Raw genomic sequence first — 15,921 nt, forward strand, 5'->3', positions numbered from 1 at the left:
GTTTCATGTTGACCTTACGCCCGTCTGCCTGGGCCAAGTCCTCCACATCCTCATTTCCTTCCATTTCCCCAGCAATCCCTCCCCTTCTCCTCTTTTCCTACTTACCTACTGCCCCACGAGCAATTTCCCCCACCCTGCAAATACAAAAAGGTACTTCTCTTTGCGTTGGGATCCACAATCGGCACTTTTCTTCAGAACGTTCTTCAAGCCGTCCGTTCGTTGAAAGTGTGTGTGTGTGTGTGTGTGTGTGTATACAGTACATTTCACTGATCTGACAATTAATTTCAGGCGCTTTCACGCCTTTAGCAGTAAGAAAATGAATCACAGCGCGTATTTCACAGTCGGCAGCATTCTCAATCGGAAGAGGTATTTCAAATGCTCACAAACAAACTTAAACACGATCAGATGATTCTGTAATTATGTTGAAAAAGTAGATTACAGTACAGGCTTTCATATAAAAATAAAATTGTTACAAAAGTCTACTTATTTAATTTTTATTCCAAAACGGTACTTACTTAAAAAACATATGTATTCTACGACAACCACTGTACCTGTTCCCTGGTCATGAAAAACAATCTGTTTGGTAATGGCGGCATATTATCAAGAACCATTGTTTTATACACATACACACACACACACACACACACACTTCAACGAATGGACGGCTTAGAAGACGTTCTGAAGAAAAGTGAAGTCTGTGGATCCCAACGCAAAGAGAAGTGCCTAGTGTTTTTGCAGGGTGGGGGGGAAATTGCTCGTGGAGTAGTGGGAACGTAGGGAAAGAGGAAAAGGGGAGGGATTACTGAGGGAAATGGAAGGAGATGAGGAGGGAGTAGACTTTGCCCAGCCAGACAAGCGGAAGGTAAACAAACGACTTAGCGAGGATCAAATGTCTAATAAAAATGTAAAGATTAGAAGTATAGAGAGGAGCAATACAGAAGAAAGTGACGAGAATATGTTCCAGGGATTTAAAGAGGGTGGGGGGGACACAACCCCCCCCGACTGATAAGACTAGAGGAGAGAGTTGATAAGGTGATCGAGGACTTGGAGCGTAAGTTAGGTAACGTAGACTCCATTTTCCAAAGAATTGAAAGGTTGGAACAACTAGAGAAGGCTAACAGAAACTTAACTGAAGAAATAGAGGACCTAAAAAGACAGTTAGGAAATGTAAAGGAGGAGAATGAGAAATTGAAGAAGAATAGTAATGAAAACAGTGAGAAAATAGCTACAGAAGCTAAAAATTGGAGAATAACTCAAGAAGGGAATAAGGTTTCATTCACTGACATAGTCAAACAGCAATTGAAAGAACATAATGAAGACTCAGTTATTAAAGTGATGAGACAGAAGGAGAATATAGTAAGAGAATTAGCTGACAAAAAGAAATGTATAATTATATTAGGAATGGAAGAGAAACATAACCCAGATAGAACCGCAAGAATCAAGGAGGAAAATGAAAGAGTAAGCAGTTTATTAAAATTAGTCCAGGAAGATGAACCAGAAATTATAAAGGAAATTGAGGAAAAATTCAGACTCGGAAAATATAGTACAGATAAGACCAGACCAATTAAGATTAAATTCAGGTCACAAACAACAGCAGAGAAAATTCTATCCAAGACAGGGAAACTAGCAACAAATGATCAATATAAAAAGGTATGGATAAAAAGAGAAATGAATAAGGAGGAAAGAGAGGCAGAAAAGCAGAAAAGAATTGAAGCTAAGGCAAAAAACGAGGAAAGAACGGAGTCAGAGAAAGAGAGATTCTATTGGAGAGTAGTGAACATGAAAATAAAGCAGTTCGACATACTAAAGAAAAACATAAGGGAAACAGAGAATACAATGGAAGTGGCAGAAAACTAAGAGTGTCTTACACAAATATAGATGGATTGATAACAGGATTGAATGAACTGAATGATTATTTGAAAGAAAAAGAACCGGACATAATGGGAATTGTAGAAACAAAATTAAAAGGCCCACTACCACCCAACAGTGTAGGACATGATACATACAATTATTGGATTAGAAACAGAGAGAAAAAACAAGGGGGTGGAGTTATGTTCCTGACTAAGAAGGATATAAACGTGAAAGGTGTCATATATGGAAAGAATACAGTAGAGATGATTATGATAGAAGTGGAAGACCGAGATAAGAAGAGCAGAAAATTTGTGATCAATTATGTGCCTCCGAAAACAGCCTCATGGGAGGAGAGTGAACATAAAAGTATGTTAGAGGACACAAAGATAGCATTAACTAAAATAATGGAAGACGGAGGAAGAATAGTTATGATGGGCGACTTTAATTGCAAAGAAATCTGCTGGGAAGAAATGACAGTAAAGAGTGGTGATGACTCATGGGGAAATGCTCTACTTGAGATGATTACTGACCATTCAATGACACAATGGATACAAGAGAACACTAGGTATAGAAATGAAGAAGAACCATCGAGGCTAGACTTAATAATTACATCTGAACCTAGAATAGTGGACAAGATTGAATATAAAACACCAATAGGTAAAAGTGACCACATATTGATTGAACTGGAACTTAATGAAGAAAAATATATGAAAAGAAATGAACAATATAGAAAAGGAAGAATGATGTATGAAAAAACAAACTTTGATAGAATAAGAGAATTCTTCCAACAAGAAAACTGGGAAGAAATATACAAAGAAGAAACATCAGTGGAAGAGAAATGGAATATTTTGACAAAAATTTACAAAAAAGGAGTGGAAAAGTATGTCCCAAGACAAAAACAAGAAAAAGAATATGTAAAATGCTGGTACAACAAAAGTTGTAGGGAGTTAAAGGACAAAAGAGACAAAGCCTGGAACAGATGGAAAAAAGACAGAAGACCTGAAAAATGGAAAATATATACTGGTTATAGAAATGAATATGTACAAAAGTGCAGAGAGGAAAAAAGAAAATATGAAAAAGATGTTATAGAAAAGTGTAAAGATCAACCAAAACTATTCTACAGATTTGTAAACAATAAACTGAAAAACAAACAAGACTTAGAGAAATTAAGACAAGGAGGAGTTGAATACACTGAGGAAATGGAAATGGCAGAAATTATGAACAAACATTTTAAATCAGTGTTTACAAGGGAAAATATACAACCTGAAGAGATTGAGTGGAAGGAAAAAGTCCCCCCTATGGAAGAAATAGAAGTAACAAAGAATGAAATATTGACACACTTGGGTAATTTTGATGTCAGAAAATCGCATGGGCCAGATGAAATAGCAAACTGGATTCTGAAAGAATGCAGGAATGAACTGGCAGACAAAATACATAGCATAATAAGCAGTTCCTTAAAAGAAGGAAAAGTTCCAGAAGATTGGAAAAAAGCAAATATAGTACCTATATATAAAGGAGGAAATAAAGAAGAACCTACCAACTATAGACCAGTCTCTCTAACAAGTACAATAGCAAAAATATGTGAAAGAATTATCAAAAGTAGATGGGTAAAATACTTGGAAAAAAACAACGTACTAAATCCAAGGCAATTTGGATTCAGACAAGGACGATCATGCGTCACCAATTTAATATGTTTCTATTCAAGGCTAATAGATATAATACAAGAAAGAGATGGATGGGCTGATTGTGCATTTCTAGACCTAAAAAAAGCTTTTGACAAAGTACCACATAAGAAGTTGCTTAAGAAATTAGAATATGAAGGAGGAATACAAGGTAAATTGCTAAATTGGATGGAAGACTTTTTGCAAGAAAGAAAAATGAGAGTAGTGATAAGAGATCAGCACTCAAAATGGAATGAAGTAATAAGCGGTGTCCCGCAGGGAACAGTTCTGGCCCCAATAATGTTTGCTATATATATTAATGATATGGATGAAGGAATTGAAAGCTATATGAGCTTCTTTGCAGATGATGCAAAATTACTGACAAGAGTGAAAACTGAAGAAGATTGTGAATCACTACAGAGAGATCTAAATAAAGTACAGGAATGGAGTAGGAAGTGGGAGATGGAGTTCAATACAAAAAAGTGTAGTATAATGGAATTTGGAAAAAGCAAAAACAGAATAACAGGATCATATAATTTGGGAAAAGAAGGAATAAAAAAAGTAGAAAATGAGAAGGACCTGGGAGTCATTGTTATGAATAATATGTCACCTGAGAAACATATAAATAAGATTTTTGGAGAAACTTATAATTTAATAAGAACAATCAAAGTGGCATTTACATACCTGGATGAAGAAATGGTGAGGAAAATCCTAATCACCCTGATAAGACCAAGATTGGAATATGCAGCAACGATATGGTCACCAAGTACAAAAAAATGTATAAAAAAACTTGAAAGAATACAAAGAGCAATTACAAAACTGGCACCAACACTCTCAAAACTATCATATGAAGAGAGACTACAAAAACTTAAACTACAGACACTAGAGCAAAGAAGAGAGAGAGGAGATTTGATAGCTATTTACAGAATCATGAAAGGCATAGAAATTACTGATAGAGAGAATCTGATAAAATGGGATGACAGAAATACAAGAGGACACGGAAAGAAAATAAAAAAAGACTGCTATAGAAGAGATTTTAAAAAGAACAGTTTTCCTCACAGAGCAATAGACAGTTGGAACAAGTTAGATGAGAAAGTGGTGTGTGCAAAAACAATACATGAATTTAAAAATAGTTTAGATAAAATGAGATATGAAGACGGGACCCCACGAGCATAGCTCCCCTTCCCGTAAAATACAACTAGGTAAATACAACTAGGTAAATACATATATATATATATATATATATATATATATATACATATATATATTCTATAACAACCACCCATACCTGTTCCCTGGTCATGAAAAACAATCTGTTTGGTAATGACAGCACATTATCAAGAACCAATGTTTTTGTATGTATATATCTATATATATATAAATATAAATATATATATATATATTCTGTTAAAAATGACAGCAAAAGAATTATTAACTTTTTCCGTGACTTCTCAAGCTTGTGAACAAATTTCAAGAAATACAGGTGTATGTCAAAAGCGAAAATCTCGATATGATAGGAATAACTGAGACATGGTTAAATGGTACAGAGTTCGAAGCTGAATTTAATATTGCAGGATTTAAACACTTTCACCAGGATAGAAACCACAAGAAAGGTGGGGGTGTTCTGTTGTACGTTAAAAACAATGTTCATGCTTGTGTTTTAGAGAAAGTGAAACAGGATGCATATGATAGTTTGTGGGTTGAGTTAACCCAAACAAATGGACAAAAAATGAATATAGGTGTAATATATAGGCCAAAGACATTATCATTAGCAGACAACAAACTGTTATTTCAAAAACTGTCTAGTTTCTGCAACCGGGATTTATTGATAATGGGTGATTTCAATTTTACTGACATTGATTGGATGACCCTTGAACATGGCCATATAGGTAGTCGCTTGATTGATTTTCTTGGTGACAATTACTTAATTCAGCATATAAAACATTCCACAAGATATGGAAACTTACTCGATCTATTGATCACTAGCCGCGAAAGCATGGTAACTGATGTAGAAGTCGGTGAATCTGTTGCAAATAGCGATCACAACTTAGTTAGATTCAAACTCCTAAAAATTTTTAGAATAGATACTTGTGTTTCTAAAATACCCAATTTCAGTAAAGCTCAGTTCATAGGACTACATCAGGAGCTTCAGCTTACAGATTGGGAGGCAAAATTAAATGAAAGACCTGTAGATCAGATGTGGGAAATATTTCAAAATACGCTCACTAAGATGATTCAAACTTACATTCCTTTTAAGGACAGATGTCCCCCAAATCAGGCTCGCCCAAAGTGGCTCGACAAAGAAACTGAAAAAAGTATTGCTAAAAAGAGACAGGCTTATAAGAAATATAAGTGCTCGGGTGCATCTAATGACTATCAAAGTTATGTATCAATACAGAGAGATTTAAAAAAGACAATAAGAAAAAAAAACGACGATACGAAATGAACATCGCTGATAAATCCAAAGAGAATCCCAAAGAATTCTATAGTTACATTAGAGATAAAAAGGTTATTAGGAATCACACTGGTCCACTTTTATCTGCTGACGGTCAACTTGAATATTCAAATGAAGGAATGTGTAATATCTTAAACAATTATTTTAGTTCGGTATTCGTAAACAAAACACCTCAAAGTCAACTCCAAACTGAAACCTGTGAAAAGTCTAGGGTAAACTTACTCACTATGGTAAATATAACAAAAGAAAAAATTAAAAGGTGTATAGATAAATTCAAAGTTAATAAAACACCAGGGCCTGATGGTTGGCATCCAAGAATCTTAAAGGAAATGAAAAATGAGATTGTTGTTCCATTAGAAATTATTTTCAAGAAATCCATCATATCCGGAGATGTCCCAAGAGAATGGAAGCTAGCTAATGTTACTCCCATATTCAAAAAAAGGTAACAAAAAGAAGCCAAATAACTGTAGACCTATAAGTTTGACTTCAATCGTAGAAAAAATAATGGAAACTATCATCAGAGATGCTATCGAACATCATTTAGAAAGTAACCGTTTGATAAATGATAGCCAACATGGTTTCAGACGGAAACGTTCTTGCATGACTAACTTACTCGAATTCTACAATACAGTTATCTCGAATTATGACAAAAGAAACAATATAGATTTAATATATCTAGACTTTGCAAAAGCTTTTGATACTGTCCCACACAAAAGACTACTTACTAAATTAGCTTTACACGGAATAAGTGGTAGCCTATTAGGTTGGACTAGTAATTGGTTGAATGGTCAAAAACAGAGTTGTTTTAAATGGAAAAACTTCTAGATGGAAATTTTTTACAAGTGGAGTTCCTCAGGGTTCTGTTCTTGGGCCACTTCTATTCATAGTATATATAAATGATATAGACCATGGACTAAAATCTACTGTTTCCAAATTTGCTGATGATACAAAACTGTGCGGAATGGCAAATGATCACTTAAACCAATTAGATATTCAAGAAGATTTAGATCAATTACAGCAATGGTCTGAAAAGTGGCTAATGAAATTTAACACGAGTAAATGCAAGGTAATGCACATAGGTAAAAAGAACAGTAAGTACGATTACAAGTTATTTGGAAATTCGTTAACAAAAGTGGATAGTGAAAAAGATCTCGGCGTAATTATCAGTAACGACCTCAAATCATCCAAGCAGTGTATTTCAGCCTCTGAGAAAGCAAATAAGATTCTAGGACTGATTGCGCAATCTTTTGATTTCAAAAGTCCATCACTCATTAACAAGCTATATAAATCGTTAGTTCGTCCACATTTGGAATATGCTGTTTCCGTATGGTCACCGAATCTCATTAAAGACATTGACAGACTGGAAAAAGTACAACGGCGAGCCACAAAACTGATTCCAAATATCAAAAATAAATCATATGAAAATAGACTAAAACATATGAATCTGTTTTCCCTAAAAAAGTGTAGACTCAGAGGTGGCTTGATACAGGTCTTTAAGATTCTAAAGGGAATTGACAACATCAAAAGTGACGAAATTTTCACATTGAATGAGAATCAGACAAGAAACAATGGTCTCAAACTGTCCAGAAATAGATTCAATTTGGAAGTAGGTAGAAACAACTTTGCAACCATGTAGTTAATAAATGGAATAAACTTCCTGCATAGGTAGTGCAATGTAGTTCAGTTCGAAGCTTTAAGAATCATTTAGATAAACACCTAAGCAAGATGCTGTAATGATTATAATTTATTTTGTATTATTTGTTTTTGTTTTGTTATCATTTGTCTGTCTGATTTTCATTTATTATTAGTTATATGTCAATTTATTATTATTTACTATTTACCTGTTTGTTTATTATTTAACTATACCTATGCATTTATTTATGTACTTTATTTGTTATTTACATTATTAGTTTTTATTTATTATTTTATTATTATGATTTTTTTTTTCGCATCCGACCTACATATGGACCAAAAGGTCTCCTGTCGGCATGCTCCGCCTTTGTAATCCTTTGAGAAAAGTAGATTTCTGGTAGGGGGAAAGGGAGTAAATCAAATTTCCAAAACTCATAGGAAACAAAAGTTATAATGAACACAAAAATACAGCACACAGTAAACAAAATACAAGAAAAGAGTACAAAGAATACAGCAAAAAACAAAATACAAGCAGAACAAATTAAATTTCAAAATGTTTCGCAGATCTTTCTGCATCATCAGTTGATGTGAATAGGAATGGAAAAGGGAGCACATTTTAAATGAAGAGAAAAGCATGGGGGAGGTCACACGTATGAGCACGAACACTAGGAGAGATCACAGGTTGGCGGAAACCATACTCGGAGAGGTCACTCCCGGGTTCCGCGCCAATCTGCTTCTCAGTCTTTGGGAACGACGAATGGCAGGATGTTCTTCTCTTTGGCGGGCAATGGGGAGTCTCTGTGGAGGAGACCCCGAATTCTTGGAATTGCCCATCTGGCTCCTCCGAACAGGTTTCATGCTAGGGAGGAGGGCGAAGCCATTTACTTGCCTATTAATGGCAGGTTGCAGCTCCTTTATCCAGATGGCTTCCAAGATAGCCAAGTGCTGTGGATCCTCTTCTTTTGCCACAACTTCGGTGTTTTTTACCATAGTCTCCCTATCAAGGTGGTGTCGATGCTGGGTCCAGTGGTGTTGCTTAGGCCCTCTGTGTTGCAAGTGCATGGTGATTCTTCGGGATAATGTGGTGGTCATCCTTCCCACGTAGACTGAAAGGGGCATGCAGTCCTCCTCTGGGCATGTGTATTTATATACTACGTGGGATTGACAAACCTCCTGGGGTTCTGGTATGGGGTTGTTCCTTAAAAGTAGAGAAGAGGTTTTTCTACTTTTGTAAAAGATTGTGAAGGACAATTTGTCACTTTCATCTTTGGGGACCACATTTCAATAGATTATGTTTTATATTGACCTTCTCATCCTCCTTGTACTTGGTAGACATAAAAGCTTTGTAGAACACCTTAACTGCGGTCCGTTCGTGTTCTACTGTAGTGGGGCGTGTTTGTTTATACCAATTGTCGATCACTCTGCGAAGATTGGCTTGGACCTCGTGGTTCGTGTATCCATTGTTGATAAGGAGTTGGTGGACCTGATCAAACTCTTTTTGAGTGTCACTCCAAGAAGAACAGTGGCTGAGGGCTCTTCTGAAAAAGTCACTAAACGTGGCGACCTGCAAGCGTTACCCGGCGTTAGGAGGTCCGCCCATTACAGTGCTGGGGGGCAAACTGATGATGTCACGCACCGCTCAGCCAATGGGAGAACAGACCGTACGTAACCCGCACCAATCCAGCAAATCCTCATCCACCTTCTGTATATAAAAGTTGCTGATATTAATAGAATCTTCATTACTTCAATTGCCACTGAAGAAGCACCAGGAGGTGCAAAAATGCGTTTTGGCTTTCGACTATGCTTGTTTATATATCATGGCATACGGCGATTTACTCAGACTGCCCATGGAAGGCAAAGTCTCCTTACGAAAGAGAGAGAAGATTGACAAAAAGCTTTGTCACAACAAGCTTGCCATTTCATTTAATGAAATATGCTAGAGAGAATCTCCTGCCCATTTATACGAGAAAAAAAATATATATATATATATATATATATATATATATATATATATATATATATATATATATATATATATATATATATATATATATATATATATATATTCAAGACTGTATTCTTTAATCTGGAGAATACTTTCCTATTAGCAACTGAGAGGGACTGGAAGTAGTCATTCATGACTCTCAAAAGAATATACGCAGTGTATGCCAACTGGTATATTTTAGCATAGTAATAGTATTGAACAACAATTGACTCCAACGAAACTATAGTTTTTCGCCTCATCATGAGGCGTCTTCAGGGTGAGGACTGCTTTGTAGGATGCTCTGCTATATTGAAGGTCTTCCAACTAATAATGACCGCTGGTTGGATGGGCTGGCCTGCCTAGCTCAGACGGAATACTGGCCTCTCATTGGCTGAGAGGGGCAGTATGAGATTTTGTCCGGGAGCCAAGGGGGTGGGATTAATCCATGTCAAAATGCTGTTGTGTTAAAACAGTGTGTATTAATGAGAATCTGCACCCAAAATATACAATATATATATATATATATATATATATATATATATATATATATATATATATATATATATATATATATATATATATATACAGGTAAACGTCGACTTACGATGGCCGCGACTTACGATTGTTCGACTTTACGATGACGACGACGATATGATAATTTAACCCCTTCCATACGGTGCCGCACACGTAGGCGTCATGAGGAGCAAGTGGATTCGCAACGCTGCCATATCGGCGTCTTGATTATATTTATTGTAGTCGCCCCTGTGTTTTTACATTCTCTCAAATGTGCCTGAATCCCATTCTCTGTGGTTTTCAAAATTCGCGGGTGAAAGAGAGAACGATCGATATAAGCGGTGACTATATTTTATGATGCGAGTATTATTACGTCACGTCGTACGGCTGGCATTGGCTGCTGCCCGCGAGATTTAAGTTTCGTACTGAAAATACATATTATAGTGTTTGAATATGGTAAAAAGGATAAAAATAATTAAATAAACTACTGTACATGTTTAATAGGCTATATTCAGTATCTCTGGTGGTTAATATACAGGTAGGCTAGGTACAGTGACCACGGAACAATGATACACAAATTGGGGATCGACTTACGATGAAATCGTCTTACGATGGCTCTATCGAAACCTAATGCCATCGTAAGTCGACGTTTACCTGTATATACACACACACACACATGACAGTCAAAGTGACAGCAAAGATTGGAACTCGAGAAAAAACATCAATTTTCGTGGATATCAACAAGGGAGTACATTTTTGTATTTATAGAAAAGGGGAAAGCTAGTTGTGTAGTGGGAAGGCGATGAAAAAGGAGAAGGGGAGGGATTACTGAGGAAAATTGAAGGAAATGAGGAAGGGGAAGACTGGGTCCAGGATGCCAGGCACCTTGTAAACAAACGAAGGCCAGATGATTTTGGTGAAGAAGGGATTAGCAAAAATGTAAAGATTAGAAATATAGATAAGAGCAGCACAATGGAAGGTGAAAATGATCATTTCCAAGGATTTAATGAGGAGGGATACCAACCTCCCCCAATTAGCAAGCCTAGAGGAAAAACTTGAGAAAATGACCGAACATTGGGAAAGTAGGTTCGGTCAACTTACACGGATTGCACAGAGAGTTGAAAAATTGGAAGAACTAGAGGTGAACAAAAATCTAACTAAAGAAATAGAAGAATTAAAAAGACAGTTAAAAGAAGTAAAAGATGAGAATGAGGAATTAAAGAGGAATAATAAAGAGAATGGAGTCCATAACAAAAGAAGCACAGGGTTGGAAGAAAATCCAAGAGAACAACAAAATTGTACTTAATGATATAATGACACAGCAGATGAAAGAACAAACTGAAAACACAGTTATTAAAGTGATGAGGGAGAAGGAGAATATAGTAAGAGACTTAGCAGATAAAAAGAAGTGTATAATTATATTAGGGATGGAAGAGAAGTATAATCTAAATAGGACTACAAGAATAAAGGAGGAAAAGGAAAAAGTAAATAATATATTAGAAGTAGTTCAAGAAGATGAACCTGAAATAGGAAAACAAATTGAAGAAATATATAGCCTCGGGAAATATAATACAGATAAGACCAGACCAATTAAGGTTAAATTCAGGTCACAAACGACAGCAGAGAATATCTTAGCAAAAACAGGGAAACTAATGAGCAACATAAAAAGGATATGGATAAAAAGAGAAATGAATAAAGAGGAAAGAGAGGATGAGAAATCAAAAAGACAAGAAGCTAAGGAAAAAACAAGAAAAGAACAGAGACAGAGAAAGAGAAATTCTATTGGACAGTAGTGAATATGAAAGTGAGGAAATGGTTCACAGCAGAGAAAAATGGAAGGAAAACAGAAAACACAATGGAAGTAGCAGAAAATTAAAAATGTCTTACACAAATATAGATGGATTAATAACAGGCTTGAACAAACTGAATGATTACCTGAAGGAAAAAGAACCGAACATAATGGGAATTGTAGAGAGAAAATTGAAAGGTCCACTACCACCCAACAGTGTAGGACATGGAGCATATAATTATTGGATTAGAAACAGAGGTAAAACAGGGGGGTCAAGTTATGTTCCTGATTAAGAAGGATTTAAATGTGAGGAATGTCACATATGGAAAGAATAGTGTAGAGATGATTACGATGGAAGTGGAGGACAGGGATAGGAAGAGCAGGAAGTTTGTAGTAAATTGTGTGCCTCCTAAAATGGCTTCGTGGGAAGAGAGAGAACACAAAAATATGTTAAAGACACCAGGATATCACTAAGATAATGGAAGATGGAGGACGAATAATTATAATGGGTGACTTTAATCGTAAAGAAATCTGCTGGGAAGAGATAACAGTAAAGGGTGGAGATGACCTATGGGGAAATGTATTACTTGATATGATTATTGAACATACAATGACACAAGGGATACAAGAGAATACTAGGTATAGAAATGAGGAAGAACCAATGAGACTGGACCTAATAATCACATCAGAACCCGAAATAGTGGACAAGATCGAATATAAAACACCAATAAGTAAAAGTGACCACATATTGGTTGAACTGGAACTAAACGAGGAAAGATACATGAAAAAAACGAACAATATAGAAAGGGAAGATTGATGTATGAAAAAACAAACTTTGACAAAATGAAAGAATTCTTTCAAAAAGCTGACTGGGAAATTTTTTGGAGAAACAGAACAATCAAAGTGGCTTTTACATACCTGGACGAAGAAATGGTGAAGAAAATACTAGTTACCTTGATAAGACCAAGATTGGAACTTGCAGCGACAATGTGGTCACCAAGTACAAAAAAATGTATAACAAAACTTGAAAGAATACAAAGAGCAATTACAAAACTAGCACCAACACTCTCAGAACTATCATATGAGAAGAGACTAACAAAACTTGGAACTACAGACATTAGAACAAAGAAGAGAGAGAGGAGACTTGATAACTATTTATAGAATCATGAGAGGCATAGAAACTATTGATAGAGAGGATCTAATAAAATGGGATAGTAGAAATACAAGAGGACACGGAAAGAAAATCAAGAAAGACAGTTATAGAAGGGACCTGAAAAAGAACAGCTTTCCCCACAGAGTAATAGACATCTGGAACAAGTTGTACGAAAAAGTGGTGTGTGCAAAAACAATTCATGAATTTAAAAACATACATACATACATACATATACCAAGGCTTTTTCCCCCTTACAAGGGAGGTAGCCAAAAAGGGAAAGGCATAAAAACACTCCCACCCATTTCATCCCTACATACACTCCACACCCCTCCCACCCTCCCTCTCATCTGAGCACCTCCTGGATGACGGGTCATCCCTGCACCCTGCCCACCGCCCTGGGTCAGAAGCAGTGTCGCAAGACACAGTACATCCACAGCAAGGCCGCTTCATTTAATCGGCGACCCCCCCTCTCCGTCCCCCCTTGCATATAAGGAGAGGACGGGGAGAAATCCCTTCGGGCTGCGTCAAAATTTACTCACACATACTACCCCACCCCCCACCCCCCTGCCCATTCCTCCTCATGCAATCAGAACATCATCCATATACAACCATTCTCCACTCACCTCTGTCTTCCGTCCTCTCCCTTCCTTCCTCAACAGACATTCCCCTCTTCCCCAAAGCCCCCTTCACCCCATCCATCCACCTCATCCTAGGACATCCCCTCATGTTCACTCCCTCCACATCTGCCTTCCATACCTCTTTTACTAGTCTTTCTTCACTCATTCTTTCCATGTGTCCAAACCATCCTAATATTCTTTCATCAACCCTATCTCCCAAATCCTTTTTCACCCCTGTTCTCCTCCTCACCTCCTCATTTCTCACTCTATCCAGCCTAGTAACCCCCATCATACTTCTCAGACACCTCATCTCAAACACATTCAAACTCCTTCTCTCTTCTTCTCTTATGTTCCACGTTTCTGCCCCATACAGTGCTGTTGGCACAATCACTCCTTCATACAGTCTCCTCTTCGCATCCATTCCCAAATGTCTATTCCTCATTACACTCTTTAATCCACCAAGGCATTTACTTGCTTCTCTCAATCTACATTCTACCTCCACCTTCACTCCACCTTTTCCTGCTACATTTGCACCCAAGTATCTAAAACTATCCACTTCCTCCAGTCGCTCTCCCTTAATGTTCACTTCCAGTCTACTGCCACTTTCACCCCTTGTACATCTCATCACCTTACTTTTACCTACATTTATCTTTAGCTTTCTTCTATCACATACTCTCCCAAACTCTGCCACCAGCTTCCTCAATCCCTCCTCTGACCCTGCCACAAGCGCAGTGTCGTCTGCAAACAACAGCTGGCTCACCTCCCACTTTTCTCCATTTTCTTTAACCATCTCCAATCCCTGACCCACTACCCTAGCATTCACCTCTCGCACCACCCCATCCATGTATAAGTTGAACAGCCAGGGCGACATAACGCCCTTTTTATTTAAAAACAGTTTAGATAAAATTAAATAAGAAGACAGGACACCATGAGCATAGCTCCCCTTCCCATAAAATACAACTATGTAAATACACCAAAGGGCCCTTCCCACATATCTAACAGTTTGATGAGTTGTGTGTACTTATGATGGGCATCACACATGGAGACATGGATTACTGCAAAAGATGATGAAAAAACTCATTGAAATCCTGATATGTCCAAGACTGGAATATGCATCAGTAGTATGGTCCCCACACAGACTAAAGGATATAAGCAAGATTGAGAGAATACAAAGGAAAGCAAACAAACTGGTCCCCAACCTAGCAGATAAACCATATGAGGAAAGACTAAAGGTACTGGGTCTGCTAACTCTGAAAGATCAAAGAGAAAGAGGTGACATGATTAGTGTTCAGGTCACAAAAGGGGATATACTGCATTGATAGAAGAGATCTCCTGATTAAAGATGGGAGGGTTTTAAGAGGTCATGGGAGCAAATTAAGAAAGACCACAAGTCTAAAGAATGTGAAGAAATACAGTTTTCTTTATAGATGCATAAATATGTGGAATAGCTTAGGAGGTGATATAGCCCAAGCTCAAACAATACACAAGTTCAAATCTAAATATGACAATTGGAAATCAGATATAGATGAAGTTGGAAATGTACATGAATTTGAGTCTAGGTGGTATGTTAGAAAATTAGAGAATATGAGACAGGACCCAATGAGTATTGTTCCTTTCCTGTATACTACAATTAGGTAAATACATTGCAATTTTGTGGCCACTCTTGGCTACCACCATAACTCTGTTCATTAATATTCAGTTTCCTCTTGCAGTAAACCCTAACCAATACACTCACCAATTTCTTCATTCTTTTCCCTGTCTCTGCTAGAACTAAGAAACTGAAATACCATCCATTCACATACTGTGTAGTAATTGTGAGTTCCAGCTCCAGAAGTTGTGAGTCTGCACCTTGCCTCTCAGCCAGCTGTTTCTGTGTACCGCCTACCATCTCCTGCACAATATCCTCAAGGCGGTGGTTCAATCGTAATGTTTTGCTTAGCTTGCTAATCTGTTGGAGGATATCAAGCTCCTGCTCCATTGCCTCTACTTCCCGCAGGAGCTTCTTTACACTCTCATCTCGAGCTGAAGAACGGACAATAACAGTAAATAATCAGTTCATACATATACCAAAGGCTTCCTCCCCCTTACATGGGGGGTAGCCAAAAAGAAAAAGGCATAGAAATCACTCCCACCCATTTCATCTCCCATATATTCCACTCCCCTCCACCCTCCTCCCTCCCTCCTATCTTGGCACCTCCTGCATCCTGTCCACTGCCCTGGGTCAGTTCATAAATATGTTATAGATAAGACATTGTAAATTATCTAT

General features: G+C 37.2%; 2 protein-coding genes across 6 annotated transcripts in view; both read right to left on the reverse strand.

Moving 5' to 3' along the window:
* LOC143034969 (uncharacterized) overlaps positions 1-15,921 on the reverse strand; it is a 303,162-nt gene that overhangs the window by 73,958 nt on the left and 213,283 nt on the right. For all 5 annotated transcript variants that reach the window (XM_076201314.1, XM_076201313.1, XM_076201315.1 and 2 more), the window contains exon 11: positions 15,458-15,677. In XM_076201314.1, coding sequence (XP_076057429.1) covers positions 15,458-15,677 — 220 coding nt within the window. The remainder of the gene's footprint in view (positions 1-15,457; positions 15,678-15,921) is intronic.
* Positions 7,556-9,544, reverse strand: LOC143034887 (uncharacterized). Its single transcript, XM_076201230.1, has 2 exons — positions 8,906-9,544; positions 7,556-8,797 (listed from the first exon to the last, which is right to left on the reverse strand). Exons 1-2 carry the CDS (start codon positions 8,911-8,913, stop codon positions 8,275-8,277), a joined length of 531 nt encoding a protein of 176 aa, XP_076057345.1. The 5' UTR covers positions 8,914-9,544; the 3' UTR covers positions 7,556-8,274.

Source organism: Oratosquilla oratoria, chromosome 18 (assembly GCF_046742065.1).
Source record: "Oratosquilla oratoria isolate Oo_2021 chromosome 18, ASM4674206v1, whole genome shotgun sequence".
Taxonomy (NCBI): Eukaryota; Metazoa; Arthropoda; class Malacostraca; order Stomatopoda; family Squillidae; genus Oratosquilla; species Oratosquilla oratoria.